A 20,724-nucleotide genomic window follows, 5' to 3' on the forward strand; every position below is an offset into this window, starting at 1 on the left:
CCATTCCCCTACAAAGCGGTCTCCCTCGCCTTTTCCACCATGGTGTCCACTTCATTCTCCCCCGTGCTTAGCACATCTGTGAGTGTCTCATTTGTTTCACCGTCTGCTTGCTGTCTGTCCTCCCACCAGAGTGAAGCTCCACAATGGCCCCCGCCGACCTGGGCCCGCTCAGTTTATGCTTGCTTCCCTACCGAGGATTAATACTGTCCTGACAGCAGACACTGAGGTGGAGTTTGGGGTACGAGGTTATTACTAGGGACCGATAACTGTGAAGGGAAGCAAGCTGGGCTGGGCTGCAGGGGAAGCTGGCCTGCACTCCCTGCAGACCTGGCAAAGCCTGGGCCAGCCAGGCGGGTGCTCTGGAGTAAGCACCACCTGCAGGAGCTGTCCAACATGGCACCGATGTGCCCTCGTTGTTTGCACCCCAGGGAGGGTGTGACCTTGGGCTCAGCAGCTCCCTGCAGCTGAGGAAGACCCGCAGGGGCTGGGCAGACCCCCAGGGACTGGCCACTGGCTGCTCTCGACCTCACTCCTCACAGCTCGGTGGCAAATTCATCTTGAAGGGGCTCCTGGCAGGGCTGCTCCATGTCTATGCCAACTCCCAACTCCTAGCACAGTGCCTGGAACACAGCAGATGCTCAGGAATGAATGAACGAACATTTGATTGAATTCTTGAAATACAGATAGGATTTGGAGAAGACGAGGCAGAAGTGTGTCCCAGGCAAGAAGCACAGCTTGTACAAAGGTAAAAAGGCATGGAGAAAGACAAGGACTGTTTCCAAATCAGCCACATACTAAGAGTTAAATTTCCACGCAGCAGTGTTGTATGAAAGGAGAGAAGGTTAGCACTCCCCTTGACAAGGATAGAAGAGGTTCTCCAGCCTGACCACACGAATACGGTTAAGGCATGGCTGCCAACTTCGTGGCATCTAACCACTTTTTTCAAAGTGGGGCTCTGTAATAACCTAGAGGGGTGGGAATGGGTGAGAGGTAGGAGGGAGAGTCAAGAAGGAGGGGACATATGTACACCTATGGTTAATTCATGTTGATGTATGATAGAAATCAAACCAATACTGTAAAGTATTGATCAATCAATTAAAACTAAATTTAAAACAGAAACTCAAATGAAAACTAAATGAAGTTTAGGATAGTGATGTGGAGATTTTATAAATTATGTAAAATTAAATTTTTTAGTAGTTTGATAAGTCAACTGCAAAGTCCACAATTCTGTTATCAAATTGATTTCTGAAGAAAAAAAAAAAAAAGATTCCACGCAGAAGAGCAGAGGAATGAGATTCAAATGGTAAGCAAGGGCCGGTGGACAAGGGCCTCATAAGTTGCACTTGAATTTTATCGCATCCGCCCAAGGCAGCTTTAAAAGGGTTTCAAGAAGGAGAAGAATATGATAAGCAGGCTTAAGAAAAATCATTCTAGTGGCCTTTCCCAGGATGGCCGAGGAGGAAGAGCTAGGAGGCAGAAGGCCATTTAGGAGGTGACTCTGAGTCGGGGAGGTCTGTGTTCTAAGGCACAGGCTTTGGAGAAGAAAGGAGGCCGCCACTGACATGGTGTCAGAAGGGGCCAGGGTCACAGCCTGGAGCCATCAACACGGAAGCTCGGTCAGTAAAGAATCAACATCCAAAGAATAAGGATGGCCAGGGAGGAAAACAGGAAAGCAGAGAGTCGTGGGAACATAGGAGAGAGAACAATTCAAGAGGGAAATGGTGAGAGGTTAAGGCCATGAAGAGGTCAAGTGCTATGAGGCCTGCAGTGCCCATGGGTTTGTCATCAGGTAGGCAGGACTCCAGACCTGGCTGGCACAGTGCATCCTCCAACCCGACCTGAGCATTAGGTTTCTGGAGAACTTAATCTGTCAACATGCTTCGGTCCAGGGTCTCGCCCAAGTCTGACCACAAGACGCTCTGGACCGCGTGACTCTGGAGGCTTGAAGTCCAGCCACTTCCTTGGAGCAGAGCCCGCTGGAGTATCAGGAAACCCAAGTCTTAGTCCTATCACTGCCACTGGTACGGGGCCTTGGGCCTCAGTTTCTCCTGGGGTGATAGGATCAGGTGGACTATGCTGTCTGTCCATCTGCACTGCCCAGCGCTCAGGTCCGAAGGGAGTAGCAAAGGCGGCCAGCTCTCCAAACCCTCTGACTCAGGCACTCTCACTGCCTCCACATTGGACTCTGGGTTCCCCTCGCCCAAGTGGCCCATTGTGTGAGCTCTGTTTCACTGGGGACAGAAACTGGGTTGAGAAATGAGAATGTTTACTTTTTCCACCGAGTGGATGCCCAAGTAAACAATGTGATCCCGTAAGTGGATCCCATGCCCTGCCCTCCTCACTGCAGGAGAGTATAAGAAGGTATCCCAGTGGGCACATCACCCATGAGACCACCAGATCCAGAGACAGGGCCAGAGCCTCCCCCACCAGCCTCCTGCCACCATGAAGCTCACCATTGCCTTCGCCCTGGTCACCCTGACTCTCTTCTGCAGACCTGGTAAGTATCCCATCCCAAGCCAGCCTCAGCAACTCTCCCAGCGCTGCCCAGGAAAGGGGGCAGCTGTCCACGTCCTCTGCGCGGCTGCTGGGAGAGCCTGGGAATACTGACTTCCAGCCAGGAAGCCGGGTCTGGCAAACAAGCCCATCTTAGGAATTTACGCAGAGCCCTGAGGCTGTGATGAAACTTGTAAAGGACCCCATCTTCCATATCCAACAACCTCAGAAGTGCAGAGATGGAGAAGATCCCACCTAGACGCAGTGACCAGCAGAACAGGAGTAACTAACAAGCTCCCCAAAGCCCAGGCCTGGACAGACCCCGAGACGCCGAGAGACCTCCAGGTTTGGGGTCAGCACATCACCCTGGCAGCCAAAGGGGCTGGAAGGAGCCTTATGGCTTCTTCAGGCAAGGTCTCCCATTCTGGGCAGAGAGGAATATTCTAGATAGGGTTCTTCCCTTTGGGAAACTGCCAACTCAGAATGGAGATTTCTAAACATTTTTTTGTCCTCTGCAAAAAGGATTAGGAGTCTCTGAAGAGTTGCAGCTGTTATGAAGAGGAGAGTGACGGGGCAGGGGATGTGAATCCCATCTTCCTCGAAGCCCCTGATCTTTTGGGAACTGGGTTACTTAGCTGCTTTTTACTCCCTACCAGTCTCTTCTATTCCTTCTACAATAACAACCAAAAAATGTAAACAAATTCCAACTCCCTCACTTTCAAAGTTCCCTAAGAAAAATAGAGAGAAGTTTTATGACCTTGGGGAGTGGCGGGGGAGTTAGAAAACAGAGAGCAAGAGGCGGCAGGAGCAACCATGGTGCAGAGATGCCTGTTTTAAAGGGGAAGTAACATCATTTGGACTGAAATGTATGTTAATTAGAAGATAGTGCCAGGTACAACCCAGCAAGACAGGGTGAAATACGTAGGTGGTGGGTCTGGGATGTGTTTGTATGTCTGTGTGTGTGCACATATAATAATCCCTGTGCTGAATCCCATTCACATATTATCTCTTTTCATTCTTACAACAACTCTATGAAGTGGGGACATTATCCCCCATTTTTCAGATGAAAAAACTGAGCTACAGAAAGATAAAGTAACTTGCCTGATGACATAGTAAGTTGCAAAGCAGGGATCTAAGTTCTGGAGAGGGTCTGACTTGGAGTGACCCATTTGGGTGGAACCCCGGAGTTCAGGAAAGGGAGTTTGCACACAAGGTGGTGAAGTCAAGGACAGGGATTTAAGACTCAATGGGAAGACAGGGCAAACAGGGAGTGGGGCATGGTGATTCTCCCCATGATCCCGGGAGTGTTGTTGTTTAGACGCTAAGTCCTATCTGACTCTTTGCAACCCCATAGACTGTAGCCCCTGGGCTCCTCTGTCCAGGGGATTTCCCAAGCAAGAATACTAGAGTGGATTGCCATTTCCTTCTCCAGGGGATCTTCCAGACCCAAGGATCAAACCTGCAATTTCCTGCATTGCAGGCAGATTCTTCACCACTAAGCCACCTGGGAAGCCCCATGATCCTGGGGGCAGGGACCTAAAAAGAGAGCACGAGGGGGCGCCCTCAGATGAAGGGAACACGGGAGGGGGGCTGGGGATGGGGCAGAGGCGTGTCTGCGGGTGGAGGAGCCCACAGGCCTGGCGCCCACGGCAGATGTCCCTTCTGAGCCAGGCTCGGGGGCTCGTGCTTGGCGGGTACGAGTGCCTCTTCCTGCCAGAGCCTAACTTTGTCACGTGGACTCCGACCATCACTAACCATCAGTAAGAGGTATGTTTCCGGTGGGAGCCTAAACCCTTTGCGGCCTCTCCCCAGCCCCCACACACCACACCAAAAAAAAAAAAAAAAAAAAAGTCAGATCAGCAGCTTCTATTCTCAGAGCTCCGCCTGGAAAGAGCTGGTAGCACCTTGTCCGTTGCAACCCAGGAAGCACAAGGAAGGCTCAGGCAAGCTACAAAAAGCTGGCCACAACCCAGAAAGCATCCACTTGGCGCCAAAGAGCCAATTGCTTGGAGCATCACCCTCCAGGGTGGGGGTGAGAGGGCCCCTAGCTCTTGTGGACAGGCTCAGCTGTGTGCATCTGGGCCAGGTCCCAGCAGGGAGCTGGCCAGTCTAGACACGGGCCCAGATACAGGGGATCCCTCCTCTCTGTTCTCCAGCATCCACAGAGGTGTGCCCCAGCCTTCTGTATGCCTTGGGAAACCTCCTCATAGGCACGCCTTCCAGCTACGAGGCTGCCCTGGAACCTTTCAGCCCTGACGAAGACATGAAAGAAGCAACAAGACAGCTGAAGGAACTGATAGACACCCTCTCCCCGAAGGCCAAGGACAGCGTGTTACAGCTCATGGTACACGGCTCCCTCCACACCCGCTGCCCGCGTCCTGGGCTGCAGTGTCACCCACTTCGGGGCATGCGTGCATGCTCAGTCCATCAGTCGTGTCCAGCCCTGCAACTCCATGGACTGTAGCCCGCCAGGCTCCTCTGCCCACACAATTTTCCAAGCAAGCATACTGGTGCTGTGCTAGTCGCTCAGTCACGTCCACCTCTTTGTGACCCCATGGGCTGTAACCCACCAGCCTCCTCTGTCCATGGGGATTCTCCAGGCAAGAATACTGGAGTGGGTTGCCATGCCCTCCTCCAGGGGATCTTCCCAACCCAGGGATCGAACCCAGGTCTCCCGCATTGAAGGCAGATTCTTTACCATCTGAGCCACCAGGGAAGCCCCAAGAATACTGGAGTGGGTAGCCTATTCCTTCTCCAGGGGATCTTCCAAACCCAGGGATCAAACCCACATCTCTTCCATCTCCTGCATTGGCAGGCAGATTCTTTACCACTACGTCACCTGAGAAGTCCCTACTTTGGGGACACTTTTCTAATCCAGAGAGAAGAGTCACAGTGTAAATGTCCCTGGGGAAGCAGGCACAGTCATCTTATCTTTTTTAAAGAAGCTCCTGAGGTACCGTCCTGGCAGCCCAGTGGTTAAGACTCCCAGCTTCCACTGCAAGGGGCATGGGTTCAATCCCTAGTCAGGGTGGCAAAAAAAAAAAAAATTTTTAATTAAAAAAATTAAAACTAGAGAAGCTTCTGAGAAATAATCCAAGCTTAGCTCCTTCCACAAATACTGAATCTCTTAGGTGACATTAAAGTTTCTGGGTCTGGCTTTGACATTTTCATTCACTATTGTATTGGGGATTTTGTCTGTTTGTTTTAGGGGAAAATAGTACAAAGCCCAGAGTGTGCTTAGGATTTAGAAGCTGAAGATCTCCACCTGCCGAGGCCCCTGCCACTCCCCGGATGCTCCTTTCACTCCGTCCCCACCAGCCCCACCTGATTCCTGCAATAAAGTACAAGCAAGCATCTCATCTGTGTCCCCGCCTTTTTTATTCACCTGCTAGAATGAAAGGTGTGCCGCTGCTGGGGTAAGATTAGAGCAAAAAGAAAGGCAGTGGCCGTGGAAACACATCCCCAAGGGTCCAGGCCTCGTCTCACTTCCAGTCCACAGATGGGCAGACCAGCTTCTAGCACATACTCCCTTCCACGGGCAGAGAGCCAGCCTGGAAACATTCCCAGGGCCTTGCTCAAACCTGACCTACAGGGAACAGTGGGGGCAGGGGGGGTGTCGGCAGGGGGAATGTTAGACATGTTGGCAGCTGACCTCAGGCTGACCTTCCAACCCCCATCCATTTAGTAATGAAATTCAGCGTTCTGTTTCTTCCAAGCCCTTTGGGATCCCTCTCTCGGTTTGAAAAAGAAATATTTAAGGTGATTATGCTACCCAGACATAACTGCAAACAATGATGGCGTTTTCCAGAGAGTTCCATCTCCCAAAGATAAATGGGGGATCTCTGAAGCATTTTGACAGAGTAGTGCGGTGCTCTGAGGGGCTGGCTGGCCCTGTGACAGTCTGCAATCACTTCCAGCGCAGATGGTCTCTTCCCACCTATGGAAGGATCCGATTCCTGTAAGAAACTTAGAAAACAAAGGCTGGAGGGAGGAGCAGGTTCAATCCCTTGATTAGGGATGCAGGGTCCTTGAGGGGGACTTTGAGGACAGACAGGGTCTGGGGGGCATCCCCAGAGAGGGTCGGTTAAGTGTTTCGCTTACTTCACATTTGCCGCATGGAATTATTCTCAAACTATTTTTTCAAGCAAAACCCCTCCTCTTGTGCATTTTCTACATCCTTTATCAGCCATCCTGATGAGGACATCCTATTTCCAGGCTGAAGGTGCAGGGGGTTATGGGTCAAGCCGTCCATTCACATCACTCTCTGTCCCCAAGAGGCTAGTGGAGAGTGGGTGGGAGGGGGTCAGGCTGGTCAGCACCTGGTGACTGCTGCCCACGGGCGATGGTGCTCTTATTTGACCCCAAAGCCCTTCTCTGACTTGCCCCTGCCCGCCCCACCCCCCGCCATCCCTTGAGTCACATCCAGCCAACTTTCACTCAAAAAGTGAATCAGCCACCCCCTTCCTTCTTGCATGAAATCAGTCCCCAGGTATTTACTGGCACTTGCCACATGTTCATGGTGGCGCTCGGGGCTCTGAGGAAGCCAGGAGCAGATTTCACAACCCAGCAAATATGCATGAAGCGATTTCTCAGTGTACAACCGCACTGAGGCCCAAGTAGAGCAGAGTGAAGATGACGGCGGCCTCTGGTCTCAGGGAGCTAGTGACCTGGTGGGGAAGATCGCCAGCCCCCCCAAAATCAACAAAGAAGCAGACAGACAGATAGGTAAACCCGTGCTAAAAGCATGAAAGAAATAAAGGGAGGAGGCTCCCCTGGTGGCTCAGTGGTAAAGAATCTGCCTGTCAATGCAGGAGACACGGGTTCAACCCCTGATCCCGAAAGATCCCACATGCTGCAAGGTAACTAAGCCCATGCACCCCAACTGTTGAACGCGCGCTCTAGAGCCCAGGAGCCACAACTACCGAGCCCATGTGCCCTAGAGCCTGCACTCTGTAACAAGAGGAGCCACCGCAAGGAGAAACCCAAGCTCCACGGCTAGAGGCAAACCCTCGCAGCAACGAAGATCTAGGGCAGACAAAAATAAATACATAGGTAAAATTCGTTTGGAAAAAAGGAAAAAGGGGAGTGATGTAAGCAAGAGGAGCTTGGACATGGGATTTCCTGGTGGTCCAGTGGTTAAGAATCTGTCTTACAAAGCAGGGGATGCAGGGTCCATCCCTGGTCAGAGAACCAAGATCTGAAAGGCTGCAGAGCAACTAAGATCTGAGGCAGCCAAATAAATATTAAAAAAAAAAAAAAAAGAGTAGCGTGGACAGGCCAGCCCAGGAATCCCCTGGCTCAAGGTCTGAGCAGAGACAGGAGGGACTGGAGGAGATGGGGGAGGCAGCCAGAGGCAGAGGGGAAACAGGAGGACGATCAGGCAGGGGCACGGAGGGGACCGTGGGAAGGCTGCCCAGGCTCCTTCCCTCACCCTTGCCCTCCCTGAGGCACCCTGGAGCCCTGCCCTTGGGCCCCAGGAGAAAATGTAGAACCTTCTGAAGAACCTTAGCTCTAGGTATCTTTCACCTACCAGCAAACAGGCCAGACCTCCTCCCCTTATGTCCTACCATCCACCCAACCTCTCAGTCTCCTCTTGTCCAAGAGAAATCTGATTCCCCCTTCCCTCCTCTCTTTCCAGCCTCTGTAAATTCCATCTTTAGCCTCCCAGCTGCTCTGGCCTGAAGCCAAGGGGCAGCCTCGACCCGTCCCTCTCCAGCACTGTCATGCCCAGCCAAGCAAGTCAGCCGCAAACACCTCTGAGAAACACCTGCCTGCCCACAGAGCCACCCTGGGCCCCACCCGCCCCCTCACCTGCACAACCTGGGGGAGGAGGGCTCCTAACTGCCTCCCAGCTCACACTCAAGTGCCCTGCAGTCTGCTCTCTACAGTAAGGACAGATCCAGTTATCAAATGAAAACCCCCTTTCACGGCCGCTCCCCCACTCCAATCAAGTCCAGCTCTTGGAAGCTTCCCCACACTCTTCTCATCAACTGCAAATCCAGAATGCACCCATCACGGGTTCTCATCTCCCATCCTTCCCACTGCTCACTCCCTGTCTGCAGTCCACCCTGCTGGCCTGCAGTTCTTTTTGTTTTTTGAAGAACCAAGCCACCAAGCCTGTTCCTACCTCAGGGCCTTTGCACAGGCCACACAGCATTAACTGCTGGAAACTGTTGACAGTTGCTGTAAAAATTCACCCTAAGGACTTCCCTGGTGGTTCAGTGGCTAAAACTCTGAGCTCCCAGTGCAGGTGGCCTGGGTTCCATCCTTGGTTAGGGAACTATCTAGACCCCCACATGCCACATCTAAAAGTTTGCATGCCACAGATAAAAGAGTCCACACGCCATAGCAAGGACCAAAGATCCCACGTGCCACCACTAAGACCTGCACAGCCAAATAAATATATTTATTAAAATAAATAAATATTTATTTATTAAAAAAAAAAGAAGACTTGATGCCTCCAATGAGGGGGACACCGGTTCCATTCCTGGTCGGGAAACTAAGATCCCACATGCCCTCTGGTGAGCCCCCCCCCCAAAAGAAGAAAAAAAAATCGCCCTAGAGCAAAATAGGCAAAGACTAGAACTCATCCGAAACGTGGGTCTCATGTGGATATAAACACCCTCCAAACACCCCCTTGTCCCGGGGCAATCGGTCCCTGACCCGGCCACAGCATCCCCAGATATTGAATGAAAGGGGAGGACGCGCACAGGGAAAGCGGGAATGGAGAGGGCATCCGCAGAGGTCACAGAACCAGAGGGTTGCAGAGAGAAACCTCTTCGGTTCAGATTTTTCCAAGAAGCTACGTGGTCCCTCGGGGACGCGCCTTCAGCAGCCGGCGCCACCACGGCCACTAGGGGGCAGTGTTCACCAAGGTGTCCAGGTCGGGGCTTCTGAGCCCTGCAGCTCCACGCAGCCTGGCTCAATCCGCGGGACGCATGATGAAATGCAGTTCCTTTCTAGGTTTGGTGTTTGGGGTTTTTTTTTTGGTATCATCTGTGATTGCTTTAACTTGATTTTTCAGGGTTGGTTTGTTTTTTTTTTTCCTTAATAAGAATTCTGAGGAAAAACAGGGGCAGTCTTACAAAATTGCTGCCCGCTGAACCCTGCCAGGCATGTGTCAGCTCTTTTGGAATTAGTAATAATTCCCTTCCCGAACAATTGCGAGGGCGAGGGCCAGTCCAGCAGAATCTAGAACGTGAGATGGTCCGGAAGGTACAGAGGAGCCTCGGGCGCTAGTGGAGCGCGTCCTCTGACCTCCGTCCACCTTTTTTAACATCTCAAGTAACCTAATAATTAATTTTATTGATTGCTTACTCCCTGGCAAGCATTTCTGCAATTTCTTATTTCTTCCTCACACAATCCAGATTCAAAGCCAGACCCCCAACCCCTGCCCTACAGTAGAGAGTAGGATCCCAAAGGCAGGAATTTCCTGAGCTATTAACTGAAATGACGCTGATGAAAAATGTCCACCTACCCCCCCAAAATATGCACCTACGTGCCCGCTTATGCAGACACACACACACACCCCCGGACTATAGCCATCCCACCCCTCCCTATCTGCCATAAAGGAGGGCCTGTGATTGTAAAAATTCCAGAGACAGTCAGGGGAACTGACAATTCCAGAAGAGATTCTTGGTAGAGGGTGGGGCCTCCTTGGGGCTAGTGAGCCTCTTGCCTCCCCTCTCCCCCACTGCTGAGTCCCCTGGGTTCCTTTGCATCCAGGTCATCTTTAACTCACATACCTTGGCCATCCACCTAGGTGAGTGTTGTTCAAACAGATAAGGATCCAGGGCCATAAAAGGTTCAGAATTTTAATTACCTATTCAGAACTAGGAAAATATTTACCTAGGGCAAATACAGCAGGTATCTAGGGACAAAAGGAAGTCCAATTATATGGCAGGGAGAGTCTCCACCTCAGAGGAGCTGCAAATGTAGGCGATCCCAAGAATGCGAGCTGTCAGCACACAGAGTACATTCAGTTTTAAAAGAGCAGAATGCAAGATGAACTGATCATAGCCACAGAAAAAGCACATATCTGTGTGACTCATGTTTGGGGAAAGCAGAAAAAAATTAGAGAAATGAAAGAATGTCATGGGATTCTTTTTTGTCTTTTTTTCCTTTTCTGCCTGACCACACTAGGGCCATGGCTTATCTTTGAACAGACCTCAAGCTAAGAAGGATTTTTATGTTTGAAGAAGGAGGATGAGGAGAAGTGCGTCCAGCCCTAGTTATATAAATAGATAATTATATGATCAGCCTTTTTCACTGTGAAAATACTAAACTCTAAAACGCAAGGAGGCCAATGTAATGAATAGAAGCTTCCCGGGTTTGAGAAGCATTATGCACAGACTATGTAAAGTGACAATGTAATACATGTGGGACTTTTCTGGTGGTCCACTGGCTAACACTCCACCCTCCAAACGCAGGGGACCCAGGTTCAATCCCTGGTCAGGAAACTAGGTCCCACATGCCACAGCTAAAGATTGTGCATACTACAGCTAAGATCTCTCAGCGGCCAAATAAATAAATAGGTTTTTTAAATTAAAAACAGTAAAAAAAAAAAATTTTTTTAACAAGAAATGTAAAATGTATCTCAATAAAGCCAAAAAAGTTAAAAGCAAGAAATGTATTGTTAGCACTGTATTACTTTTAGCATTCATACTTTTGAAGAGCCCAGAGGAAAGACCCCATTTCTTGATCATGTTATAAACTAAACTGTGAATCTGGGAGAATTTTTTTTTTTAATATATTACTCCCACAACCTGCAACCAAAAGAACAATGACTATTTATTTAATTTTTGGCCACCCCATGTGACTTGCAAGATCTTAGTTTCTGGACCAGGTATCGAACCCCTGCCCCCAGCATTGGGAGTGTGGAATCTTAATTACTGCACCACCAGATAAATCCCAGTTAGATTTATTCTTAAAGGAAGCTGAAGAGGAGTCGTCATTACTAAGCATGGCTATCATTGCAGAATCATTGCAACACTGCAAAATCCAAGGACTTGCCCTTGCTATGTCAATATATAACCTAAACTGATGGATCTGAAGGAAAGCTGCAGTTTTACACCCTCAACACGTGAGTGGATTGAAGTTAGCCTGGCAGGAAAATCTATAAATGATTCATGAAGCAGGAAGAGGAACCAAAACCAACCCTCATCAACTTTATCAAGATGATATGGATAAAATAATGTCTAGTTTATAGCTAATGCAAGCAAGCTGTTTGCACATGCCAGGGGTTTTGTGGGTAGTCATTCACCATAGGGTGGTTGTTGTTCAGAGTGGCTTCAGATAAATGATAAAGAAAACATCAATTGATGATGAAAGGGCCACACAAACAATGCCTTCTGCAGCGTGTAATTAGGGAGCGTTCCTCCCCAGGCACTTACGGAACACACCAGCGGGCACCTGGACACAATGTGAGAATGAATCATTAAGAGTTAGCCACCCAACATATTTCCATGAGCAAACCCAGATTATGAACCTTTAGTAGATGCAGAAATAAATCTGAAGATAGATTCAGCTAAGCATGCACAGTTGCTAGCATCAGAATGGGTCAACCGGGACCTTGAAACTCAGACTTGTCCCCCATCAAATGAATGGATTCCAAGCCCGTGAGAAGAATCTAGTTAACTCCTAAAATAGCTGAAGCTGTGTCTGCAGCACCCAAGCATCCTGAGTGTCTGCAAGGGATTCAGCTCAAAGTGTCCTTTAGAATTCCCTCTTACAACGCTGATGACTCACGTGGATACTCCTTCAGCCCTAGGACAGGTTGGAGATGCTCGCAGTCAGCGGCTCCCAGGGACAGAGCCTGGGCCCTCTTCTTGTCTCATGGGTAGTGAGGCGATGAGGACTGACCTCAGGGCACTGGGGCCAGAAGAAGGATCTGACCATATGCATCCATAGGTCTCTGAGTCCACCGCTTTCTCAGTTTACCTTGAATGTGCCCCCTTCTCTACTCCCATCCCAGTACCATGCCTTTGCTGTCTGTGGCCTGGGATACTGCAAATAACCTCTGAACTAGTTTCCTATGACTACCACAACCTTAATGTTTTGTTTTGTTTTTTTAATCGTCAAATGTATTATCTTACAGATCTGGAGGTCAGAAATTAAAAATGATTTCACTGGACTAAAACCCAAAGTGTTGGCAGGCTGTGCTCCTTCCAGAGACTCCCAGGGGAGAGTGCGTTTCCTTCCTTTTTCAGTTTCTAGAGGCCACCTTCATTCCTCGGCTTCCGGCCCCTGCTCCCACCTTCAAATCAGTGGTGCAGGCTCCACGCTCCCTCTGGCCTCCTCCTCTGCCTCCCTCTTCCATGTGGATGGACCCTTGTGACTGCTCTGGGCCCAGCCAGGTGTGATCACTTCATCTCAGCGTCAGCTGATTAGCAACTTCAATTCCATTTGCCACCCTCCTTTCCTTTTGTCATGTAACCTAACATATTCACAGCTTCTGGAGATGAGATCAAACTGGGAGACCATTATCCTACATCCTAAGTGGCCTCTAAGATTTCAGTTTCATCCCTTTCCACAATATACTTCCCACGGTTGCCAAAAATCAAAGAGTCATCTTCAATGCTTTTGATGAAAATCCTTCTCTGTTAACAGTCCCCTACGGGATAAAGTCCAGACTCCTCAGTAGCCTAGGAGGCCCTCCTGGGAGCCTGGCCCTGCCCAAGCTCTGGACTCAAATCCTGCTGCTTCCCCTACCTACACCAGGGGTATAGCAGTGGACAGGGCTTGGAAATAAGCTGCCCTCCAGGTTAGGCTGGTCCATTCACAGACAGTGGATACAGTAAGCCATCTTTGGGGAGTGAATCAAGAGACGGTCTCTAACTAGAAGAAAAGAATGCAGCCACAGCCTACACTCCACCAGGGTGATGACAGAGTCATCTGGGGGGTGGGACTAGAATGTGGGTGTCGTGTAGGACATGGAAATCCGATGTCCTGGGCCACAGAGAAGGAAGTGGATTGCATCGAGAGGGAGGCACAGGGGTCCTGAGTGGAGAGAAAGTGCGGTGGAAGAACGCTTAGCGGTTCTAACTGCACTCGCCTCCCGACCTTCCTGACGCTCGTCTGCAGGAAAGGGCGTGCCTTTCGGCTCACTAGCCTCTGGTTGATGAACCTGCTAACATGCTTTTTTTTTTTTTTTGGCTGTCCACAGGCTGCTCCTGTTGCTGCACACAGGCTTCGCTAGTTGTGGTGAATGGGCTTTCTAGACAAAGTCACGTGTGTTCAGGGTGGTTCTGTATAGACTGCATGCCGCAGCACGCGGGATCTTAGTTGCCAGACCAGGGATCGAACTTGCATCCCCTGTATTGGAAGGCGGATTCTTAACCACTGGACCACCAGGGAAGTCCCGCCACCAATGCGCTTCTGGTTGCAGCCCTCAGTCTGGACGCTCGGTTAGTGTGCAGCCGCCCCTGGGAGACGCAGCTCTTATACTGTGTCCCTCACGCAGGTCCTGAGGCTACAGAGCCACGAGGTATACCCGGCAGGGGGTGTCTAAGGACAACCAGAACCCACTTCTCATCAGTCCCTCAACCCAGGGGGATGGGGCAGAAGGAAGAGCAAAGGGCCCGTGTCCTAATGCTGCCAGCCCCCGACAGACCATCTTCCCGGCCGCAGACCTCCTTCCTCGGGCGACACTTCCCGAATTACCATGCAGCACACATATTAATATCGAAACAGGCCACAAACCCATGCTACTCCCGCCTCCCCAAACTCTAGGCTCCCCTTTCCAACAAGTCACCTGAAGACCCAAGCTCCGTCCTCCATGCCCTATGCAAAGTCTGGGATATAGCTATATACATATAATATACATATTTTTAATTCATTATTTTATCTAAAATTCAAATTTAACCAGGCACCTTGCATTGATCTTATGGGAAAACCCAAACAAACTTTTTGACCAACCTAATATCGTTATCTGCGAAATCTGGCAACTTTAAGATTCCTTCAAGGCTCAGCTCCTGGGATTTCCCTGGTGGTCCAGTGGTTAAGAATCCACCCTCCAATGCAGGGGATTTGGGTTCGAACTCTGGTCAAAGAACTAAGATCCCACATGCCGAGGGACAACCAAGCCCACGTGCCTTAACTACAGAGCCCACGGGCTCTGGAACCCATACACCAAAACTAAGACCCGATGCAGTCAAAAAAACAATACAACAAATAAATAAATAAAATTTTTAAAAAAAAATACATCTTTGTAAAAAAATCAAAACAAAACTCAGCTACTGGACTCGTCCTCTAGTGGATAAGTTAAGACCAGTGTGGAAACTAAGACTGTAGATTAAGTACATTACACGAAGGGAGAGCCTTTTTATTCCCCCTCTCTTCTTCCAGGTGGGACCGCAGTGATGACCAAATGGTGCCAGCTAGGTAACCCTAACTCCCAAAGTCAGGGCTATCACTCTTTGGCCAACCTGCTGGAGGAAGGCAAGCACTTTGTGGGCAGGAAGTTCTAACCGAAGTCATCAACACATTCCAAAAACTCAGAAACTCACTCTTTCCTTCTTCCTTCTCGTTTCTCATGAAGATGAGATTCGCCAATTAAACTGGATTCTTTGAACCCACAAACCCATCTGAAATGTATTCACTTCACGATCGATCAGTTTCAAGACCTGACTATTCTGCAATCGCATTGACGTTGAAGATGTTAAATATTAACCCAAAACCAAAAAAATTATCTCTTGATATCTACCCCGTAGACAAGAATTTCAGACTGTACCCCAGTGACCCGAAACTTTGAAAAATTCTTTGCCTAAAGAAATGTATTGAATGACATGTTGAAAATACTGATTTGTGTGTGTATGTGTGTAGACTAATAAAGACACTCCGGGAGATGGGGAAGGACAGGGAAGCCTGGTGAGCTGCAGTCCATGCGGTCACAAAGAGTCGGACAGACGGAGCAACTGAACAACAACAAAAGAGAAGAAAAAGTGGGGAGGGGGAAGGGAAGAAAGATGGAGAAAGAAAGGAGAGGAAGGAGAGGAGTTGATGTTCTGTGTCTTCATCACTTGGGGGCAGAAGTCAGATAACCGGCTCTCAAAAACAGCCTCAGACAGTTGCTGCCTGTCGTCAACATGCCCAGTAATTTTAACAACGCCAGGGAAGGGAGTAGTGAAAAGGTTGACTCAGCACAGATGCTCGATAGATGTTTATTGAGTAAATAAGTGAGGAACCATCACCTAAGCCCTGTCACCAAAGCCCACTCTGGTTACAAACCCGCTCCCCTGGGAAGTGACGAAATGCACCAGAAAGAGCGGGCACTCAGCAGTCCTGCCTCTAGAACTGGCTGCAGCGCTAACAGCCACCTCGTGGGAGGCATCCCTTTAACTGCAGGTGTTTGTTTCCTTTGGCACAGCGATATGTAATTTCCCATTTTTAGAACAATGCTCCAAAGAACCGTCCCAAAAACAACCTTCGGAGGGGGCGGGTTTCTTCCTGGCCTCGGCTACGGCCCTGTAAAACAACAATAGCACAGAGATTTTTACTCAAAACAGTTTGCATCTCCCCACGAAATCAGGAGGGCTTTCTAGTTAACTGTGCACAGGCTGAAGAAAAAAAATGTTCCCCCTCATCCCTTGGAAGAGCGTCCTAACAAATGCTTGCCTTTGGGAGGGGTCAGTTTGGAAGCGATTCCACAGTGGAATCTGTTTTGGTCTTGACACGCCTCCCTCTGCGGGTTCCCATGTGGCAGGGGTAGAAAGGAAGCCCGGAGAAAGGCAGGGTCTGTCCTTCGTGTGCCCCGAGCAAGTCTGAGGCCAGAGAGGACAGTGTGTTCTTGAGAACGAGCCAACAGCAGGCCGAAGGTGGTGAGGAACCGGGGCGGGGTGAGATGTGCGACCTCTGGTCTTAGCCATTAAGGAGCCTCTCATCATCGTCTCCAAACCAACTTTCTTCCTGCTTCCTACACGCCAGAGAGGAGCTCCCAGACTTGAGTCCTCTCTCCCCCTTTGCCATCTACCAACACCCTCCTTCCATCCCACCCCTCCACTCATCTCTACCTGTGGCCGAGCTGATTTCATCTCCCATGTGGGTCTGCATATCCCACCTTCCTCCTACACCACCCCCTGCTCAAGAATGTTCCACGACATCAGTTCCTCTAGGAAATGCTCAGCCTTCTTGGTGGACCGGTCTTCCTTTCCAACTTGATCTTCCACTGTCTCAACATAAATCTTAGGCACTCACCCAAACAGTGGGCTCACTCTCCCCCAATCCCACCTCCTCTAGGTACCCCCTCCTTCTCCCTCCCCTGACTTAGAATAACCTCGGTTCTCTCTCTAGGTGCAAGTCCTACCTGTTTTTGAAGGTCCACACAAACAATACCATCTTGCTGATCAATCTGGTTGAAAATGACCTCCATATCTTCTCCCTCACTGAAGCACTATGATTCTGCCCCCTTCTCTCTGTATCTCCACTTTGTGAAGAAATCATTAGCATAACTTTTTTCCCCAAAACATATGTTGAATGGTTGAGAGGAGTAAAGTCTTTTTAGGAAGGTTGAGGGACTTCCCTAGAAGTCCAGTGGTTAAGATTCCATACTTCCAATGTAGGGGTGCAGATTCAATCCCAGGTTGGGAGAACTAAGATCCCACATGCTGTGCATCCTGGCCCCAAAATGAAAAATAATAACAGTGTTGGAGGGAATTATTAAAAGGGAATCAGTAAAGGGAAAACTCTGACATTTCTACACCACCCTCTTCTGGGTGCTTGCTATGGGGCTGCCACTGAGCTGAGAACTTCTTACGTACGACCTCGATTTACCCTCTCAATGAGACTACGAGGTAAGTACCGCAGTCCCTTTTGTACAGACAAGGAAACAAGGGCTTTGAGAAATTTCCTGAGCCTCACAGTTTAAGGGAAGCACAGCTAGATTCAAGCTTGGCTCACAACACGGATCACTATGGCCAGTAGTCAGTACTTCATTCCCAGAGAATTTACCGCACAGAACAGTTGGGATGAACTGGCAGGGAAGGAAACCATGAGTTCTTTCTTCTTCCAATTGAAACAAATTCATGGAAAGGATGCGTAAAAGGGATTTTAGAAAGAAGAAAAACGGATTTCAGTTCCTGGAATATCAGGATGCATGATGAAGTTCTCTATGCGCTGTGCTGTGCTAAGCCGCTTCGGTCGTGTCCAGCTCTTTGCGACGCTGTGGACTGTAGCCCTCCCGGTTCCTCTGGCCATGGGATTCTCCAGGCAAGAATACTGGAGTGGGTTGCCGTGCCCTCCTCCAGGGGATCTTCTCGAACCAGGGATGGAACCCACGTTTCTTACATTGGCAGATAGATGGAAAGCCCTGAAATTCTCTGTAAGATATCGTATCTAAGGACTTCCCTGGCGTCCCAGCAGTTAAGATTCCGTGATTCCAGTGCAGGGGGTATGGGTTTGATCCCCAGGCATCGGCAAGAGTTCTGATTGTGGAGTTCAAGTCCTGACCCCTGCGCCTACCAGCTGGGAGTCTCAGACAAGCTTGTGAACCTCTCTAAGCCTCAGTTTCCTCATCTGTAAAATGAGCATAGTTACCTGGTCAAAGGGGACTTTGGGTGGATGAAGTGAAATAATCTATACGAAGCTCCTGGTACATATAAGATGTTTAATACGTTATTATTGCTGTTATTACTTCCCTTGGACATGAGAATCTGCATTCCTTTTCATTTTTTTAAACCAAAGCATCACATGTAAAAAGTACATAAAATGCATTCATCTACTTGATAATCATCTACATTTATATGCACGTATATACCCACCACCCCAGTCCGTATACAAGTGATTTCTGTCTCCCTCCAAAGTTCCCTCCTGCACCTTCTCATTCCATATACCCACCAAACACAACCATCATCAGACTCATCATAGTTTCTCTTTGCTTCTCCCTGAACTTCAGATGTCTAGCCAAAGCTATGGTTTTTCCAATAGTCATGTATGGATGTGGGATTGGACTATAAAGAAAGTTGAGCGCCCAAGAATTGATGCTTTTGAACTGAGGTGTTGGAGAAGATTCTTGAGAGTCCCTTGGACTGCAAGGAGATCCAACCAGTCCGTCCTAAAGGAAATCAGTCCTGAATATTCATTGGAAGGACTGATGCTAAAGCTGAAACTCCACTTTAAAAAGACTTTACTTCGGCCACTTGATGCGAAGAACTGACTCATTGGAAAAGACCCTGATGCTGGGAAAGATTGAAGGCGAGAGGAGAAGGGGATGACAGACGGTGAGATGGTTGGATGGCATCACTGACTCGATGGACATGAGTTTGGGCAAGCTCTGGAAGTTGGTGATGGACAGGGAAGCCTGGTGTGCTGCAGTCCATGAGGTCACAAGAGTTGGACACGACTGAGCGACTGGACTGAACTGCACTGAACTTGGGATGAGTGGATGCAGACAGCGTGCAATCTGTCCTGGTGGCATGTGTGGCGCTCCATCGTGTGGCTGTACCATAATCAGTGTTTCCAGTCTTCTGTTGATGGGATTGGGCAGTGGCTCCTTTGAACACTCTGCACAGAATTTTTGGTCAGCTCAGGCACTGGTCATACATACCTGTGAGTGGAATTACTGGATTCAAGAGTAGGCATAGCTTTAAGTTTACTAGAATCCGCCAGTGTTCTGAAGAGGCTATGCTATCTCTATAATCTCCCACAGCAATGCAGGGTAGTTTCAGTGGTCCCACGTCTTTAGTGGCACCTGGCGTTCACTCTTATTTTAGGATTTCTGCTGGCTGTGCAGAGGTATCTCTTTGTGGTTTTAATTTGCATTTTCCTGATGAGTAATGATATTGAGCCCCTTTTCATAGTTTATTTGGCCATCTGTACATGCTGTTCTGTGCGAGTCTGTAAGGCTTTTGCTCAGCTTTTATTGGGTTGTTTGCCTTTTTCTTATTGATTTATAGTGGTTCTTCATTTACTCTGGAAATGATATATGTACAGATATATATATTGCAGCTATCTTCTTCCAAAACTGAGACTTTCCGTTTCATGTTTTTAAAGTTGCCTTTTAAAAATTTATTTTTTTACTTGAAGTTGATTTACTATGTTATGTTAGTTTCAGGCGTACAGCAAAGTGAGTCAGATTTTTTTCATATACTTTTCCATTATAGGTTATTATGAAATATTGAGTATAGTTCCCTGTGCGATACAGTAGGTCTTTGCTGGTTATCTATTTGATACATAGCAATGTATATCTGTCAACCCCAAGCTCCTAATTTGTCCCTCCTTGCCTTTCCCCTTTGATAACTAAAAGTTCATTTTCCATGTCTGTGAGTCTATTTTGGTAAATAAGTTCACTTGTATCATTTTTTTAGATTCCACATATAAGTGATAACATATATTTACATTTCTTTGTCTGATTTGCCTCACTTAGTTTGATAATCTAAATGGCATTATTTCATTCATTCTTTTTATGGCTGAGTAATATTCCATTGTGTGTGTATACCACATCTTGTTTAGCCATTCATTTGTCAGTAGACACTTAGGTTGCTTCCATGCCTTGGCTATTACGAGTAAGACTGCTGTGAACATTGGGGGTGCACGTATCTTTTCTAATTAGAGTTTTCCTCTTTTCCTGTTTTTAACAGTGGTTTTGATGAAGCGCCCTGGTGGCCCAGAGGGTAAAGTGCCGGCCTGAAACGCAGGAGGTCAGGGTTCGATCCCTAGGTCAGGAAGATCCCCTGGAGAAGGAAATGGCAACCCACTTTAGTACTTTTGCCTGGAAAATCACATGGACGGAGGAACCTGGTAGGCTACAGTCCATGGGGGTCGCAAAGAGTCGGACATGACTGAGCGACTTCACTTTCACTTTGATGAAGAGACGCTTTTAATTTTGATAAAGTCCAATTTATCTAGTTTTCTTCTATGGTTAAGAAGTGCTTTTTTGGTGTTCTTTCAGAAATGTTTGCCCACCTCCACAGTCATAAAGACACTCTATATTAATTTATTTTAATAATCTCATGTTTGTGGTCTCTTCCTGTCGAGTTGGAGACTGATTGTTAATTCAATGAGGAGCAAAGTTCTCACAGGAAACATCAGTGAAGCACGACCGGCTCCCATGATAACGCTCAGGCGGTAATGACTGCCTAGGTCTTGGGACTGTCCAGTCTGCTCATTGGCGGCATCAGCAGGGACCCTTGCTGACTGGCTGTGCTGCTGAGATTTCACTGGAGGAGCCCCTAAGAGAGGAGCAGCATCTTTTAGAGTGAATCACGGAGGAGGAGATGGCAGTCCCCCTCAGCGTGG

General features: G+C 48.6%; 2 protein-coding genes and 1 non-coding gene across 4 annotated transcripts in view; 2 read left to right on the plus strand and 1 right to left on the minus strand.

Moving 5' to 3' along the window:
- AHNAK (AHNAK nucleoprotein) overlaps positions 1-20,724 on the minus strand; it is a 129,571-nt gene that overhangs the window by 11,728 nt on the left and 97,119 nt on the right. Inside the window, exon 6 of one of the 2 annotated variants that reach the window (XM_042237901.1) lies at positions 15,638-15,957. The exons of the other annotated variant lie outside the window; for it this stretch is intronic. Within the exon in view, the coding sequence (XP_042093835.1) occupies positions 15,950-15,957 (8 nt within the window). The 3' untranslated portion in view covers positions 15,638-15,949. Of the gene's footprint in view, positions 1-15,637; positions 15,958-20,724 lie in introns of those variants that run through there. 2 annotated transcript variants of the gene reach the window in all.
- LOC114110221 (U6atac minor spliceosomal RNA) lies at positions 820-945 on the plus strand. The gene has a single exon (XR_003586547.2). It is a non-coding gene; the product is annotated as a U6atac minor spliceosomal RNA (small nuclear RNA).
- On the plus strand, positions 2,443-5,734 carry SCGB1A1 (secretoglobin family 1A member 1). The gene is given in 3 exon segments (NM_001178105.1): positions 2,443-2,497; positions 4,650-4,837; positions 5,702-5,734. Coding segments are annotated over 3 exon segments (276 nt in total).

Source organism: Ovis aries, chromosome 21, assembly GCF_016772045.2.
Source record: "Ovis aries strain OAR_USU_Benz2616 breed Rambouillet chromosome 21, ARS-UI_Ramb_v3.0, whole genome shotgun sequence".
Taxonomy (NCBI): domain Eukaryota; kingdom Metazoa; phylum Chordata; class Mammalia; order Artiodactyla; family Bovidae; genus Ovis; species Ovis aries.